This window comes from Triturus cristatus, chromosome 11 (genome assembly GCF_964204655.1).
Source record: "Triturus cristatus chromosome 11, aTriCri1.1, whole genome shotgun sequence".
Lineage (NCBI taxonomy): Eukaryota > Metazoa > Chordata > Amphibia > Caudata > Salamandridae > Triturus > Triturus cristatus.
This window is the reverse complement of record NC_140594.1, coordinates 208,563,327-208,582,387: the sequence shown is the minus strand read 5'-3', so window position 1 is coordinate 208,582,387 and position 19,061 is coordinate 208,563,327. Positions and strand designations below refer to the sequence as shown.

General features: G+C 48.4%; 1 protein-coding gene across 3 annotated transcripts in view; it reads right to left on the bottom strand.

Moving 5' to 3' along the window:
• Positions 1-19,061, bottom strand: part of USP30 (ubiquitin specific peptidase 30) — a 302,545-nt gene that overhangs the window by 199,025 nt on the left and 84,459 nt on the right. For all 3 annotated transcript variants that reach the window (XM_085636303.1, XM_085636304.1, XM_085636305.1), the window contains one exon: positions 10,064-10,103. In XM_085636303.1, the coding sequence (XP_085492429.1) occupies positions 10,064-10,103 (40 nt within the window). The remainder of the gene's footprint in view (positions 1-10,063; positions 10,104-19,061) is intronic.

Below are 19,061 nucleotides of genomic sequence, written 5' to 3'. Positions count from 1 at the left end.
TGTGGCAGGCAACTAAAAACGGAGATACCGTGTAGCCACTGGCTGGAGTAGTCGGGCTAGATCGCAACGAGTGAGCGATGGTGCGATTTGCATGTCAAATAGGCTGTGAGTGTACCAGGCTACGTGTAGGGTACAAGGTACAGTAGTGGGGCGATTACCCTTTGGTGGCGCGCTACGAATGGAAATGAAAGAAAAACAGAAAGAAATATTACACTATGGCTGAATATTGATCGCTGATCAGGAAGGGGAGGAGTGCGCTCCTCGTAACACAGATTCTGCGAAGGAACGAAACAAAGTCAGGAATGGGCAGTAATGGCAGTAAATAGCCCGGTAATGCCAGCAATAGACTGCGCGCGTCACCTTACTTGGTCAGAGAGCAGCACCCGCTAGGCACCTACTGTGGTCTCCCGGCTCCTGGATGGTGTGGAGTCTAAGATTATTGGGGAATATAAGGGGACGGGGGCCATTGCGTACGTGCTGACAGTCCGGTGATCGCGGGAGGGTCAGAGCAGTCTGCGCATGTGTCAGAACGGAATGCTGATTGCCTGCGATTGCGGGATTGGAGTGCTGGCGCGTATGCGTCCAAGTACTGCACAGACGCGTGTGTCAGAACGGAATGCTGATTGCCTGCGATTGCGGGATTGGAGTGCTGGGGGCGCGTATGCGTCCAAATGCTGCACAGGCGCACATGTGCAGAGAACCGAGAGTGAACTCGCAACAGGAAACGGAGTGTTAGTGGGGCTAATTAAAATACTGAGACGAGGGTGTTTAACATCAGGCTCGTATTTGGGCAGTGGCTGCTATGCCTGTGGCTGCTACTGGCAGATTTCAATCTGGCATCATCCATTGCCCAAACAGCAGATTGGGAAAATCTCAACGAGAAAAAACGCAACAGAATACGCACTATACTCCACGGAGTCATTCTGACCGAATACCTACGGAACAACACCGCACCTAGGGGCTTAATTGTCACCAATGCCCCACGAATCTTTCTTGAAGATCCCACCTTTCGAAAAAGACTGGGCCCAAATAGCATGGAGATGTACCCGTGACTGGATGATACTCATCATCCAAACATCCAAACGTCTCTCTGATGCCTTTCTCATCGAAATTCAAGCTACAGAAACCCATTTCAAAGCTACACTTTCCTCATTTAAGAAAAAATTGGACGAAACAAACAAAGAAATCAACGAATACAAAGAAGGCCTTACACAAAGTAAGATCAACAAATTCCAGAAGGACCTCAAAAGGTTCTCTAACGCCAAGACGTACCCCTACGCCGAAGCTGATTACCAACCACCTCACCGTGCAGACACAACAGGCACTTCATCAGATGATGATTCATCTGCAAGTAGTGGTTCTAGCAACAACAGCTACCGTAGACGCCAGCAAGGTAGAAACGGACAACCTGGATGGCAACCACCCTGGCCCCACGGCCCCCAGGGACCCAACATGGCTTACCCACCTATGTACCAACCTGTACACCCCCAGTTCGGATACGGCTGGAATCCGCCTTTTGGACCCCCACCTCCATACCTGAACCAAAATCATCCACAGGCTTTTTTAGGAAGAGGCCGACGAGGACGCGGAAGGAGACGCAGAGGGAACACAGTACACTGGCAAGACAACCCGCAGCAGGGTGCCCAGACAAGGAGCCAAACCAGAGACCAACAACCAGGCCCGAGCACGCGCTGAGTCTTGTCACTAACCTCTCCAACCATGCTCTTACATCTACAGAAGTAGCCATCCTAGAAAAAGGCCTCGGTTTTGCTCCTACAACCAAATTGGACAAATTTAAATTACATTGTGAACTGGCGGAATTCTTCCGCAAAATCAAACTCAAGGCCTTTTTTGAAAACGCCCCCACCACTACTGATCTGGAAGACCAGGGGGACACCACCCTCAGAGTCAAATCCACATTCATGCCTCCACCTTGCTCCATACCACCTGAGATCTTGGTATATGAACAGACAGTGTACAAAGAAATAGAAGCTCTTAAAGAACCCCACACGTTCCAAAACACCAGCAAAACAGAACGCATGGCTCTTATGTCTCTGAAAAACAACTCAGATATTGTCATCAAACCGGCAGATAAAGGGGGAGGCATGGTCGTACTCAACAAGGATGACTACCATCAAGAATGTGAGCGCCTACTAAATGACACCAAGAATTACGAGTTACTCACACACGACCCTACACCCACCTTGAAAATCCACATAAAAACCATAGTGGACGATGCGGAACACTCCGGTCAAATATCAAAGAATGAGGCTAAATTCCTCACTACTACACAAAGCAAAATTCCATATTTCTACACAGTCCCAAAAATCCACAAAAACAAAACCCCCCCTCCTGGACGTCCCATCGTTTCAGGCATCGGATCCCTACTAGAACCTCTATCACGATTCTGTGACCATTTCCTGCAACCACTGGTCCAATCCACCAGTACGTACCTTAAAGATACTAAGGACCTTCTAGGACTGCTAGCAGACATGAATTACGACCCTAACACCTCCTTTCTCGCGTCACTCGACGTGGAAAGCTTGTACACAAGTCTCCCCCAAGATGACACATTGAGAGTACTAGAAGAGGCTCTAAAAGACTCCAATTGGCAACACAGAACCCCACCTTCCTTTGTACTGAAATGCGCCACCTTAGCGCTCAAAGAGAATTACTTTGAGTACCAGGGTAAGCTCTACTTACAGAAGTACGGCACATCTATGGGGAGCGTTTTCGCCCCCAGCATACCAGGCTTGTATGTATTCCATTTCGAGACAAAACACCTTCTCAATAACAGCACACCACGCATTCCCCAAATCAAGTTTTATAGGCGATATATTGACGATATCCTCCTGATTTGGGAGGGATCACAAGAATCCCTGGCCTCATTCTGCGAATGGATCAACACGTGTGACCCTAATCTGAAATTCACACACAACGCAGACAGGCATAAGACTACCTTTCTTGATTTGGATATACAAGCAGCCTCGGGAGGCCTTATTAGCAAGACGCACTTTAAACCAACAGCCCGCAATTCCCTACTGCACTTCACCAGTTTCCATCCCCGAGTTCTCCGTGAAAATCTCCCATATGGTCAATTCCTCCGCCTCCGTAGGAATTGCAATGACATCAAAGATTACAAGACACAGGCCACTGATCTCTGCGAGAAACTGCACCAACGAGGCTACCCACATAAAATAACCAAGGCAGCCAACAAAAGGGCCAGGAATCAAAATCGTGATGGCCTTTTGGAAAACTACATCAAGGAACCCACCAATCCACCACTGACATGCGTCACTACCTACAACACAGTGACGCACAAAGTTGCCCAAATTATCAAAAGAAATTGGAAAATACTCAACACGGGCAAACTCAACTGGGAACCTCCACTCCTATCTAACAAAAGAGCTTGCACCATTAAAGACACAGTTGTATCCACGAGACCGCTACTCCTTCCCAGGCCCACCACTACGGTCCTCAACGCCTGGGGTCTTCCTAACATCAAAGGACATTTCCCCTGCGGCAACTGCAGCGTCTGCCATATCACAGAAACGACTAAAAGCCTGCACCTTGAACCCGGCAAAACATGGGAACTTCGCAAACACACGAATTGCAACACTGAGAATGTGGTGTACCGAATAACGTGCCCATGCAATCTCGTCTATATTGGCATGACCACCCGGAAGGTGAAAACTAGGATTTGCGAACATCGCAGCACTATACGCTGCAAGAAAAACATCACCAAAATGACGAATCATTTCTTGGAGAAAGGCCACACCACCAACGACATGAGATGGGTCGTCCTGGAAGCCCTGGATAACAACCTACCCAACATTCAGAGCCGTCTCTTTGAACAAGAGCAAAGATGGATTTATCGCCTTTCTAGCCACGTAACTGGGCTGAACGATAATATCCCCTGGAATAGCCAGCATGTCCACTGGCATTTACAGCATGAGAATTCCCGTCTAACACCACCCATATCCCTACATTATCCAGCATGGCTCTTTCACCCTCAGGCATAGCAGCCACTGCCCAAATACGAGCCTGATGTTAAACACCCTCGTCTCAGTATTTTAATTAGCCCCACTAACATTCCATTTCCTGTTGCGAGTTCACTCTCGGTTCTCTGCACATGTGCGCCTGTGCAGCATTTGGACGCATACGCGCCCCCAGCACTCCAATCCCGCAATCGCAGGCAATCAGCATTCCGTTCTGACACACGCGTCTGTGCAGTACTTGGACGCATACGCGCCAGCACTCCAATCCGCAATCGCAGGCAATCAGCATTCCGTTCTGACACATGCGCAGACTGCTCTGCCCCTCCCGCGATCACCGGACTGTCAGCACGTACGCAATGGCCCCCGTCCCCTTATATTCCCCAATAATCTTAGACTCCACACCATCCAGGAGCCGGGAGACCACAGTAGGTGCCTAGCGGGTGCTGCTCTCTGACCAAGTAAGGTGACGCGCGCAGTCTATTGCTGGCATTACCGGGCTATTTACTGCCATTACTGCCCATTCCTGACTTTGTTTCGTTCCTTCGCAAAATCTGTGTTACGAGGAGCGCACTCCTCCCCTTCCTGATCAGCGATCAATATTCAGCCATAGTGTAATATTTCTTTCTGTTTTTCTTTCATTTCCATTCGTAGCGCGCCACCAAAGGGTAATCGCCCCACTACTGTACCTTGTACCCTACACGTAGCCTGGTACACTCACAGCCTATTTGACATGCAAATCGCACCATCGCTCACTCGTTGCTACACAGTATCTCCGTTTTTAGTTGCCTGCCACACCATTCAGGCACCCCACGAGGACAGTCCACACGCTCCCTGCTGGCCTCACTGATAGCTCACTGAGGGCGTATTCCGCCCGCCTAATCACTTGACATCGTGAAGCACCAGCCAATAGCCGCATGTCACAGCGTGTGTGTTGCCACTTGTACGACCATTTGCCAACACTGATCCTTTCACAGTCAGTAAAAGATTGCATTTTATATTTGTTGCGAATCCTAGCACCATTTGCTATCAGGGTCTGTGTATTGTGTTTTCTTTCCCACAGGTCTTTTTTCGCTGCGGTGTCTGCCAATGAGCTGATATCGCTTCCACACACCTTAGAGAGTGTGTAGGTAAATTACCCTTTTTATTTTTCACTATTCACGTGGCCCTATTTTGCCACTCACTGCACTTCCTGGTCCTGAAGAAAGCCCCGCACATCCTGAGGTGGGCTGAAACATGTAGACCAACCACATAGCCAACTATTAGAAATTGAATCTTTTTCATAGTTGCTTCACATAATTCTTAATTTTAATATATCCTGAGCCGCCACTAATAAATTTCCTTCGGCAAGGATTCTCAGAGGTATTTTTAACTTTTCACTACATCACATTATCACACCACACCAGCTCCGCTGTAGTCAGGCGTTGCAGCACAACCGGGAGGCGCTCGGCCACCCGGTTGGGGCCCCTATGATGAAGCATGACACCAACCAGGTTGGTGTGTGAGGGGCCTTTTACTCACCTAGTGGGTTCCCAAGCACTGCTTGCCAGTGATCGTACCAACACCATTGGGTTCGTCCATTTTTGATTAAACTCATATATATTACAGGGGATACGGACGCACCCTTGCTTCCCTAGCTCTCTCATTGTTCTCTTCACCCCTTTCTGGTACACCGAAACACGGGGAAAGGGGAAGAGACTATGTCTTTTAAACAGAGCCGTGCTACCGGGGAGGAATACAGGAGGGCGATCAGTTTCAATATTTAGAGCTAATTTCTAATCGGGTCAATAGGGCAAACATATACACCCCTTCCAGGGTGTCGAAGCCCTGGGTGGCATCAAGGAACACTGCCACCGCTGGGTTCGAGGGGTCTATGTCCTGCATAGTTGCAAAAAAGATGATCTCACATTGACACAGCAGACATACTGCTCAGTGGCACATCGTACAGGGAAGCCAACAGGAAGAGGGAAGGAGCAAAGAGAAGAAAGAAAAGGAACCACATGAAGACCCAACATACCCCGGAAACCACAACCACCACCCCCACCCCCCACCCCCCACTACAGCCACCCAACTTAGCTGAATTACAACCCTCCACCCCCAACAAGGCCGCTTCAGGCCGGAACAGAGCAACAATGTAGGAAACATCCCTGCGGGGGAACCAGCGGAGAAAGCTGGGTGGCCAGTTGAGGGAGAAGACGACGAAATGGTCCAGCTTCCAGTACAACAGACATACCTAATCTATACATTGCAATGCAGTGCAGATCAAGTAGGAGGGACCAAGCTACTCTAGAAATGGGAAGAAAAGACTCAATTAGTTCAGTTCACGGATAGGATTTCTCAGTCGGCCATGTCCATTACATCAGTAATTTTCGCTGAGAAGGTTTTCCACCGCCCCTCTATCTGGGCGTGGTGATGATTGAGCCAGGCGAAGGTTGCGCACAAATTTGTAGGCTGATTTTGGATCCGTGGAATATGAGGTCTTCTAGCGTTGAAAATACAGAGACTTGCTGGGTAGAGGAGAGATTACTTAATGTCCTGTTTCTAAAGCCTTCCTGTTATTGGTGCAAATTCTCTTCTTGCCGCCTGGACTGCTAGGGTGAAGTCCGGATAGAATGATACAGCGTTGCCTTGGAACCTGATTTCTTGCTGGGCTCTGGCTTTAAGCAATATAGTGTCCCTGTCGCTGTAATTCAGCAGGCAAGCGATAATCAGCCTGGCCGGGGCTCCGGTTGGGGGGGGGGGGAGGGGTCTGGGGCGGCGTATGCTCTCTCCACTATACAGACTGCTGACGGGGAGTCCCCAAAGATGTACCTCAGCATATCCTCAACAGTAATCCTGAACACGGGACATTGCAGTAGATGCGGGGATTCCAATAATGTGCAAATCATTTCGCCTCGATCTGGCCTCGAAGACCTCGTTCTTGTTTTTGATCACTTCCAAGACTTTTTCCATACTTTTTTGCACACTGTTACTCCATCATCTTCAAGTACTGACGTGCGCTGTTCCACCTGTCCGATGCGCTCATCATGGCTGGAGATCTTGTTGCTTAATCTGTCCAACATTTTCTGGTCTATGGCTGTTAGAGATTGCTTGAGCTCACAAAACATGTCGCGAATGTCCGGTTCTGGCATGGTCGCAACATTTCCGTTGGGTTGCGGCAGTTCATCCATTGGTGGAACAGAGCCCTTGGGGAAGCGACGTTGGTTTGGTCAAAGGAAAATTTGGTTTGGGAGGCGTCCGGTTTCCTCATGTCTCCTCAGGGCCGCTTATTCGCTCTTCAGTGTACTGGCCAGATTTCTCTCAGGTGGGCCACGTTTCTATTCTTCCCACTGATGCAACCTGGGGTCCCTTGGCGCATAAGCTCTACAGGCGCACCCAGAAACTCTCAGCACAGTTCCCGGGTGGGTGCAGAGTTTCTTTACTTTTATGTTCTAGTATACCAGCTATGGGGGATATGTCCCAGCCGTCACACTCTAGGTGCCTAGATCGTCGGTGAAAAGACCGCTGAGCGTTGGGCCCTACAGTGTGCCGCCAGTGTGTAGGCCCACCCGATGCACCAGGCCAGTGACTTCCAGCTGTCAGTGGCTTTCTGGTCAAGGTCGCCCCGCAGGCAGGCGAGTTTCTTGTGTTGCCTTGCCCAGGGGGACCCGCTTCCTGCAACACCTCACTTCACTCCCTGCATCCCTCACTTGTCATCAGCTGTGCAGGGGGGTCCTTCTTACCCTCCGGTGTCCTCAGCCCTTGGATCCTCGAGGGGGTGGCGTTGACGCCTCCTTGCCTCCCGGGAGATGGGAGGGGGCTTAGTCTTCAGACAGTCAACTCAGCCCACCGGCCTCAGGGGGTTACTGCCAGCAGGCCAGGTTTCCCCCCCAAGTTTCCCCTCATGCACCTCCAGTCCAAATGTCCTCCTCTCTAGGGCCAGGCTTCCCAATAGTCACCCCGGTTCACTGGGGAGAGCATCACCACTCACATGCCCAAGCTGTGCCACAAATTGTTGGCCTCCGATGCTGGGGGAGGAGGGGGGAAGGGGGTCAGAGTGTATCTCTTCGTGCAGCTGCACTTCAAGCCGCTCCCAGTCCGTGTCGCTATCGTGGGGGGGCCTCGTGGTGCTCACTATCCAGTGCCCCCGCGGCTCTCTTCACCGGATGCGCTGGGGGGCTGTGATTTTCGCAGCCTCTAACAGGGTCCTCTGCCACCCGATTAGTCTGTTTCCCCCACACGCATAGCGTGGGCCAGTCGATCCACCTCATCAACCTACTGCCTGGGGCCAGCCGCACACTTCTTGTCCTGGTGGTGTTTCACAGGGCCACCATCTTGGCCACAGCCCGGTCGTCGTCTGCTACACACAGCCCTGAACAGTGGCTCGCCTCCCAGGCATGTGCCCCGGTGGCAGTGAAGCACTTTCCCCATCAGTTTAAGCTGACAATGTCCGCTGCAGCTGTCGGGTTGTCTGACCGGTATGCAGAGCCTCAGAGTGTGGTGGCCATCTAGTGCCCCCCGCACGCCCTGCCATTTAGTTACACAGAACCCTGTGCTTAGGGTAACTGAGGGCCTGCCTGAGGAGTGACTCGTGTAATAAAAGGGCAGTTTTAAGACACGGCAAGGGATTTTAAATGCCGACTCCAAGTGGCTGTAAACTGCGTGCACAAGCCCTGCAATGGCAGGCCTGAAACAGGTTTGAAAAGCTACTTGTATTGGTGGCACAACCAGTGCTGCAGCCCCACTAGTAGAATTTAGTGTACAGGCCCTGGGTACAAGGGGTACCACTTTACAAGGGACGTACAGGTTAACTAAATATGCCAGCCAGGTATACATCAATGTCACCATGTTTAGGGGAGAGGCACATGCACTTTAACACTGGTTAGCAGTAGTAAAGTGCTCAGAGTCCAAAAGCAAACACAAAGATACAGCAAAAAGTGGTAGTCAAAAGTGTGGGGAATTACTACCCTAAGGAGGACATGTCTAACAGAAAGTGTCTGTTTCAGGTGCGAAGTCCTAATTCTTGGCCTCGAGGTGTCCGGAGTGAGTGATGGACCGAAAGAGACCCGCGCTTGGATTTGTTTTTAATGGATTTCTTAGAATTACCTGAACTCCGTGACCTTGGCAATGACCGGTCACAGGAGCAACCTCAGAAGTCAGAGCACGTCCACAACTTCGAACAAGAGTGAGTCTTCGATTTCCTGAGTTCGGCAACAGCAAGCATGGCCTATCGATCCCAAATGGCCTTCCTATTCATTTTGACACATAAGTCGCACAACTTTAAGTCATGTTTGGTGCCGAAGCACCAGAGACAGTCGTCATGGGTGTCAATAACCGACATCTGTCTTTTACGGCACAGCCCAGTTTGAACTCTCTTGTTTTAGGGGGTAACATACAGACCACTATAGTTTTTTTTGTTAGAAAAATCTGAGTTATGGCAGTATTTGAAGGCTCCGGATCCGTTGGGAGGGGCAGATAGAAAGGAACTGATGTCCGTGTGCAGAGGTTGCACATATGTAGAGGCTCCAGCACCATATCTGAGGCGGGACGGATCCGTTGCAAAGTCAAACAATGTCACCTACCGACGCATGAGGGAATTGCTATGAAGGTTTCCAATCCAATCTAGCACCTGAGGATATTCACAAGGGGAGGAACCTGCAGTTAGAAGTCTCTATCAGAAAATCTATACCACTTAAAATAAACTGAAAAAAATAAGTCATGATCCTACACTGGTTTCAGTCAAAACAAACAACCAAACAGTATGGAAAGCCATTAAATGGTAAAAAATTGTTCTGTGAGAAGAATGAATCTGCAAGAACTGAGTCCTTGTGACTCAAGTCACACAAATACTAAGAGAAAAAAACAGTAGACAACCATCTGTTGTGATCCACAGACACTCAAAATTCAATGTAGCATGTGGACACAGAAAATGCAATACAGGAATATCCTATAGTTCGTAACATAAACAAAATACTACTTGCTGGCATACAGTTTGACTCTGTGAAATTATTAGCTAAAAATATTTGATTGAGAGTTCTGAAACAAGTTCAAAACTAAACTAGTTTTGTTTACAACAAAATCTAAGTTACCTCGAGTTCTGCAGCTTATTTGTTTTTCAGATGTCTGTGGCTGGGAACAAGAGAAAGTAAGGTTTTCTTATTATAAACAGAACATACTTTAAAACAGCCCTAACCATTATAACATCAAATTTACCTTATGAGTAACAAACACACATACTAAATGAAAGAGAAGAGCACAGGCGATTGATAATTCAATGCGTAGGAATGACTGTTAGGCACAGTATTTTTATCGTCATTTAATCAATAGGATTAAAAAAAACCCATTTATTTACTAACTGTGCTCATTTCACAGTACTTATACTGTTTATCTGCATGAAATATATTCTATATCTACACACACAGATATTATACAGTGGCGGTCGCTATGTAATTTGGTCAGTTTCCATAGGAAGAGTGTTATTTTGTTCCGCTAATAACTTTTGCGCCGTTCGACAAATCTTCACAAAACTGGCCATAAAAAAGTACACCCACTTTGGCTCCTTCATGGACCACACCTACCTAAACATATTAACTGAAAAACACAATAAAAGGGCAGTCATGCTTACAAGTTAAAACCAAAAAACAACTGAAATTTGCAATCTGCCATGCAAATCATATCTCGCACACCAAATGCAATGCTCTCCACTGATGCAACAGATGCAACTGCAAATGATGTAAATAATCTTACAAATGATATTACATATCACATTACTCTTAACACTCTGAAAGAAGGGACTATGACCGTAGGATTATTTAGTGGTTTGAGAATGTGTTGTTATCTTATTACGTTGTGCTTTTAGCTGTTAATTTATTGATATAAATGTTGTGAGGTCATAAGCATTGCAATTCGTGTGCATGTTATGGTTTTCATTGCTGTTGTGCAAGTTGTGACCTGCAGTCTTGTGAATGTGAGTGGGTTTCAGTTTTAATTCGTAACCATTACTGCACTTTAACAGTGGGTGTTAACACTGGGTGGAGGCAGAACCTTTGCAACATCGCTGGCGAGGGCAGGTTCACACTACAACCCACTCTGCCTGCACTCAGGGGGGCTCTGATCTGGGTGAGACCCAGTGTTCCCTTTGATGGCACAACAGTCGAAATTGATAAAGAGGGATGTTATGTCCTAGAGGAGGGAAGGTTGAGTGGAAGACAGGTGGTACTGGGCAGCATATATCCACCCAATCAGGATCTTATCTCTTTCCTGAGATTACTCACAGAGCAGCTAGGCCATATGGCTGAGGGGGGGCCTGCTTCTCGAGGTGAGACTATTTCTGTGGTGGACACCACTTTAGAACGCTCAAACTCCTTTGCCTGGGGCATCTGTCCACAAGACGGTTGAGGGATGAGGGACTGGATGACATATTGGGAACTAGAGGACATCTGGCGGATGCAAACTGACACAGACAAGGATTATTCATTTTACTTTAGCATGTATATGGTACACACAAGGCTGGACTGCTATGTCTGCTCCAGGGGAATGTGCCAATATGTGACCAACACAGAATATCTCAGCTGCACTGTCTTCGACCAAAGTCCCCTCCTACTGACATTCCAACCAGTAGATGAGCGCCCGGCAATCCCGACCCATACCGCGACACACTACGGGAGGTGATAGTACAATACTTTGCAACAAACCAGGGGACCGCCTCGAGCAGTTTGGTGGAATGGGAGGCCTTCAACTTGGTGGTCTAGGAACACTGCCTAGCCCAGACACTGGGGGTTCGCCACAAGCTTAACAAGGAGCTTACAGGCCTGGATGGAATACTCCATAGGCTGGACAGCGAGCTAGGCCCAGACCCAGACGCTCTACCCCAGTTGTTGGAAGCCAGGGAACAATAGAACGTCTCCTTGGAACACCTACAATGTCACAACTATAAAGATTATGTTAACTGGGCGCACAAGGAGGAGGGCAGCCCGGGCCGGATGCTCGACTGGCTCATTATGACAGAGGGCAGAGGCACCCCGTTACTAGCCTGGTATTATCCTATATTATCGGGGGAACAGTGCTGTAATCCCACAAGGACATCAACTCAGGTTTCTGAGACTACTATGTCGCCTTATACTGACCAGTTGATCTCGCCCTGCCGGGGGCTCATGATGACTGCTTGGGTAGCCTGGTGATCTGGTGCCTCCCTGATGGTGAGGCCGGGGCCTTGGGAAGCCCAATCACTGCACAAGGAACAAAATGTGCCGTCAAAGACTTACTTACTGGCAAGATGCTGGGCTCAGACGGGCTGCCAGCTGAGTTTTATACGATGTATGCCTAAGTGCCCGCTCTCAGGCTATAGACGCTATATCTTCAATCATAAGGGAATGGATCACTTGTAACTGGAAATAGGGGTCTTTTGGGTCGTTATCTGAACCACTAATACCTAAATAGGTATTATGAGAACCCTCAATCACGTATTTTTGGTGGTATTGGCGGTGTATCTTGGTTCTCCGCCTTATGAATACGTGTAAGCATTATCATCGGGTCTCTTGTGTGTTATGCTTCCTCCACCTGGAGGCAACCGCTAATTCGCAGTAGTGATCAGAGATATTGGTGCAAAAAGGTGCAAAATAACGTGAAAAGTTGACGTTAAAAATGTCTTACCGGTACTGCCTTCAAAAAGCAAAATTTATTCTGTCAGGTGTATTGGTAGACTTCTAAAAAATGGTGGTGCAGTAGGTCAAATTATGTAACCCCAGCACTTTAAGGTGTCCAAATCAAAAAATGGTCGACATGTTTCTGCCCTTCTAGCGCCCCTGGAGGGGGTCGTTGGGCATTCTTCAGGACCTAGTGAATGTGTGAACCGGTATTCTCCAGTTCAGAGAAGGGGGTTTATGGTAATTTCCATAAACAATGAATATATCAGTATCTTAAGGTTATTCTTTTCCTACAGAAAGGAAGAATAAGTACAATAAAATAAAATAAAGTAAAAGAGACAGTACAATGAAATGCACACCAATCAGGGTGATTATACAGCAGATATCTTTGTAGAAAATGGCAATTCTTTAAAATACTGTACTGTAAAGCAATGTCTTCACTGTAATCAGAGAGAGCGATCTCAGAAGTTTGTATCTTTTTACTATTTAAACACACAGAGCCTGAATATAGAGCTGGGGTTGGGGAGAGGTAGTATGTAGATCTCGCTATCACAGCGGGAGTTAAGGCAGTGCAGTGGTCTGTTAATGTTCAATTTCGATAGTTGGAGTATTCGGCATTTAGAATGACAGATCACATCGCCAAGATTGTAAATCTAAAAAGCGGTATGTTTATACACTTTAAAACAAAGACGGGAAGAAAACATCGTCAGTTACCTTTTGGGCGCATCCGTGTTGCGGCTGCTGCCTTGCCACCGTGAGCGCGTAGCCTGTAATTAGAAACGGGATAGGGCTGGGATGGGTGGGGGTAGGGTGGTTTTAAATACCGTGTAGTTGTTGAAGGCTGCAGGACTGGTTGCCGTTTCCAGGGTTCTTCCTTCGTACCTCCTTTGTGGGCTATGCACGACTTGTGCTGACGCTGGCTTGCAGGGCTCGTACTGAACGAGATCCCGTGTTCTTGCCGTTTTGTGCTCGTTCTTCATGAAGATCGAGGAAGGACTCTATCCGTCATTGTTTGTATGAATCGAAAAAAGACTCGCTTTGTATATGACGTGTTATGCGCTATAAAGTAGGGTTTTAATTGAAAAAGAAGCTGTATTGACAAAAGGCTTACTTTTTTTTAAAAAGGTTGAAATATTTTATGCGCTATAAAGTAGGATTTGATTTGAAAAAGACGCTGTATCTACATAAGGCTTACTTTTAAAAGTATAAATATTTTATATGTAATAGTGATGTGTTTTTACACGTATTTTTGTTTGTTTTCGTTTTTTCACGGCAAAAGCCTTACGATGTTCTTATGAATGTAATTATCTCTATGGCATTGAGAAGGTTGAGAGCAAGTTGGGGTCAGAATATTATGATTATATCGTGTTAAACACGATATTGTCCATCGCATCATAGGTACAACATGAGATTGCATCTGACTTAGTTTGGGAAGGACTCCTCACATGTGGGTGTCGAGGGTCAAGACCTTGCACCAAGTTATTTGAAACTTAACCAGGGTATGTTATCGTTCAATCCTTTGGTATCTGTGCATAGACAGTGTACCCATCTTTGTTCTCTTTCGAATAGGATTTTTTCAGCATTGGTCTTTGATCCCAATAGTGTTTCAATTACAATCCATTTCAAATCATCCACTGAGTGTTTCTGTTCGATGTAATGTCGGCTCATCTTTGTGGTTTCTCGTTTGCATTTTACATTGCTCCTATGTTCGCAAATTCTTACTTTGATTTTCCTGCATGTCATGCCGATGTATCTAAGGTTGCAAGGACATGTGATCATGTAGACAACAAAGGAAGTATTACAGTTTGTGTGTTGTCTTATGGTCCACTTCAGATTTGGCGTTAATTGGATAATCTTTGTTGGTGTAGTCATGTGACAAACTGAGCACTGTCCACAAGGGTAATGTCCTGTGACTGGTTGTAGGTCCCACAGGGTGTTGGTCGTTTTTGGGGAGGGAGGAGGTGGTCGTGTATGTACCAAGATATCTTTTATGTTCCTTGTTCTTTTGTTGGCAAATCTGGGTTTTTGCCAATTTAAAGTACCTGAGGTCAAAATCCGCCAATTTTTGTTGATTATTTTCTTTACAGCATTGCTCGCTGTACTGTAGGTTGTCATGCATGTAGGTGTATCATCTGTAGGATCTCTCTGCATTGTTTCAAAAAGACAGTCCCTTGGCTGATTTCTCGCCCTTTTCTTGCATTTCGATATTATTCTGGTTGGATAGTCTCGTTTGAGAAGCTTATGGCTAAGGTCATCAGCTTGCTTCTTGTATTCCGCTAGATCACTGCAGTTACGCTTCAGCCTTAAGAACTGGCTGTATGGTAGATTTTCTTTTAGTGGACGGGGGTGGAAACTGTTGAATGATAATAGGCTGTTTCTGGCAGTCGGTTTGAAGAAAGTACGTGTCTTGATGGTGTCTTTTTCAATGTAAATCGTGAGATCTAAAAAATCCAGCTGTGTGTCATTAGCTGTATAAGTGAATCTCAGACATTCATCTTGTTCATTCATCCATTGATGGAACTTCCTCAGGCTTTCTTGATCACCTTCCCAAATCACTATGATGTCATCAATGTACCGTTTCCAAAAACGGATGTGAGTTTGATATGGATTCCTTGCATTTTGTATATAGATTTTTTCAAAGGTGCTCACGTATAATCCCGCTATGCTCGGCGCAAATGTGCTCCCCATAGATGTTCCGTGTCGTTGATGGTATAGTTTCCCTTCGTACTCGAAGTAGTTCTCTGTAAGCGCCAGGGTGCAGCATTGTAATACAAAATGTCGTGGAGTCTGGTATGTCCAGTCTTGGTCAAAAAGTATTGTTTCAAGGGTTTCGAGAGTTTTCTGCTGAGGTAGGCTGGTGTATAAACTCTCTACATCAAAACCTGCCAAGAGCATAGTTTTTGAAGTGTAGTTTTCATTTTTCAGAAGGTTCAATAGATCGCGTGTATCTTTCAGGTAAGTTGGTGTTTGTTGAACCAAAGGTTTTAAAAAATAGTCCGCAAATTGTGAAAGAGGCTCTAGGACAGACCCAATGCCTGAAACAATTGGGCGGCCTGGGGGTGGTCTCCTCTCTTTATGTATCTTGGGGAGAGAGTAGAAGTATGGTATTTTTGGGGATGTAGTCTTCAGGAAGTCTGCTTCTTTCTGTGATATCCACCTGTTGATTTCGGCTTCTTCTACCATGATCCTAATGGTTTGTTGTAGTCTTGCAGTCGGATCTGTTGTGATGATGGTATAGAATTTCTCGTCGGATAGTAGGTTTAGGCATTGTTGATTGTAGCCTTCCTTACTTATTAAGACGATTCCTCCTCCCTTGTCTGCTGGTTTTATTATCATGTCTTCGGCATTTTTCAAGGATTCCAGAGCTTGTTTTTCAACTCTTGTTAGATTCATGAATGTTTTTTTTGTAGATTCTGTCAGTTCACCGATTTCCTTCATTATCGCTTGTTCAAATGTCTGGAGTTCAATGGGAACTTGGTGATTTAGTGGGCAGAAGGTGGATTTAAGGCGTAATGGTGTATCACCTACTTTTTCCTCAGTATCTTTATTCGAGAAGAAGGCTTTGAGTTTTAACTTTCTACAAAATTCGGCGGCTTCGCATTTTATCTTGAAGACATCTAGGTTTGGTGTTGGTACATACCCGAGTCCTTTATTGAGTACCTTTTCTTGTGCCTCTGTCAGAACTGTATCAGTTAGATTGATTACGAGCGAGTCGTGCTCGTTCCTGGTTTCTCCTTGGACATGTTGGACATGCTCCTGGTTTGGACTTGCCTTTCTTGGTCTGTCCACGTCACTCCTTTTCTTCGTCCTCTCTGGTTCGTCTGGCCACGTCCTAAAAAAGACGGTTGTTGCATATATGGTCCTAGATAATGGCCCATTGGTGGAGGTCCTGGAGTAAATGGATTCATCCAACCTTGAAAATTCGGTGTGTATGGTTGGAAGGGGAGTGGTTGTTGGTTTCCATATTGGGGAGTACGCCAGAAATTTGGTCTCCGCTGTTGTTGGCGTCTGTAGGTACCTCGGTTCCTTCTTGGTGGTCTTGTCTCTCCATTGTTCCAGTCGGAGCTGTCAATTGATGATCCGCTATTATCGGTATCAGACTGATAATCTGGTATTTCATAATCTTCTTTGCTGTATGGGTGCATTTTTTCCATGGAGAAACGTTTAAGATCTTTTCCCAATTTCTGTATTTTATTGTTGGTTATGTACTCCTTGGTCTCATTCATGTCTTTATTGATTTCCTCAAGTCTTTTTTTATAGATTGATAATTGAACCATGTTCTTGATTTTGGTTTCATATAGTTGAATTTTGATAGTTAGAGCATCGGTCAGTCTTGTGGCTGTTTTTATTATTAACACAAGGTAATCTCTTGTGCACTTCCACGAAATCGCAGACCAGTCCTTGCGGAATGCTAGATCTTTTAGGAAAATGCGTGGTGCATTATGTACCCAGAGGCCCCTGGGGGCTGCATTAGCTCGCAAATATTCAGTCATTATGACGCCGTGGATAGCAGTCCTTACTTGCTCCTTTTTCAAGGATGAATGAGACCAAGGAGTACATAACCAACACCGCAAGCTCCTGGCCATTCAACGCATGGTGCCGCAAGTCCATCTGAGCAGACTCCTGGGACGCTGCAGACCCCAGAGACTCAGCCGAGTCCCACAAACAGGAGAAGGCCCTAGCCAGCACACACAAGGTGTTAAGGGCCCGCAGGGCCGCGCTGGTCGAGGCGAAAATGTTGCGTCCCCAAGTGTCCAGCGGGCCTCCCTGGATAGCGGAGCCAATAGGGGCGGCAGGGAGGGAAAAGCAGTCCGCAGAAGGGGAATGGCGGCTGAGGGGTGAATGGATAGGCACGCCGGGTCTCGCGGCGTCGGAAGGTGCCGATGCAGAAGATGCGGAGGCACCGGGTCCCCTGAGGCAGGACGCCTCCAAGCCCCTGTCAAGGCAGAAAGGAGCGAACCTTCAAAGGGAAGCAAGATTTCCCTCCCACCAGAGCCCTGGTGGAGGACCTCTAACAGATGGTCCGCAGGAAAGTGAGCCACAGGGTGAACCATGCGTAGGATGCCCACAGCCGTGGACACCGCTTAAGTGAAGGCCGCACCCGCATCCGTAGGGCCCCGTGGTGGAGAAAGCAACTCCACTGTGGGCGACGGCTGCAAACTAAGGCGACAGTCTCCGAGGCCAAGCGGGGCGGGCAAGGGCCAGACCTGGAAGTCAGGAGGTGCCGAAGAATTACACCAACGGACACCCCTGCCTCAGAAAGGGCGGGAAGCCACCCTTCGACGCCGGTGAAAAAGACACCACACAGCGACCAGTCTCCGGGGAGGACGACACCAAAATGCAGCCTGCCTCTGGAGAAGAAGGAGATTGAGGGAGGCCACTGGCGTCATCCGGCGCCACCGGCCAAGGGACCTCCAAGTTACCCCGCACCAGAGACTGGAGCGGGGACCGGAGTAGAGCTGGAGCCGCACTGGCCCCGGAGCGGCGGCGGGACGGCACCTGCCCGACCCCTGCCGAGGCAACCACCTTCGTGGGGGAACGGGATGGGCCCGGGGAGGGGCCCGAAGCCCTTCGCCGGCCGCGGCCCAGAAGGAGGCGAAGGTCGCCTGGCAACCCCTGTGGTGGCGTCAAGGACGATACAACCTCCGACTCGCCCTCCAACGAGGCAGCCGCCTGTGAGGAGGCACGAGAGGGGCACGGAGAGGGACGAGGGATCTGCCCTCGACCCGGAGTGGGAAGAGGCCACTGACACCTGTGGCTCTGCAAGGTCCAGCTGCTGCCGGCGCGGTAGCGGCATCACCTCGGCCTTAGACAGGACCACCCTGCCAAGGGACCAAAGCGACCCGAGCCCCGGCGACCTCCCACGACACCACAGGGACCCCCGCGGGTGTTTGCAGCGAGGCAGAGACGCCGTGGCCTGAAGGAGGTGCCGCAGAGGAGCCGCACCGCAACAGCACCACATCCTCCAAGCCTGGATCCGACCTAGTCGGTGCCAGAGTGGCCGGCGGCGCCACAGAGGGTCCTGCGCGAGGCGAGGGATACGCCAACGCCCCAGGAGGGGGAAGGAGGAGGAGACGCCAGCGAGGCCTGCAAAGCCGCCACGTAAGTCTCCATCTTGACTCTCGATGCCCCAATACGGGAAACGGTGGATAGGACGACACGCGGGCCGCATCACCCGCGGAGAGTCCACACCCCCGGTAGGCCGAGAACCAGCACCCGGGGACGAACTGCGACACTTACCCACTGGGGAGCGACGCTCACGGGACATCGGAGAAAGGCGAGGACGACGACCACAGCCGGACCTGAAGCTGTCCGCCAAAGCAGACCGCGGGGAGGACGTCGACCTGGAGAGACGCGCCGAGAGAAGTTTCAATCGGCGCTCCCGCCGCGACTTCAGCTTCAACTTTTGGCACGCCACACAATCTGAGGTGTCGTGATCCTC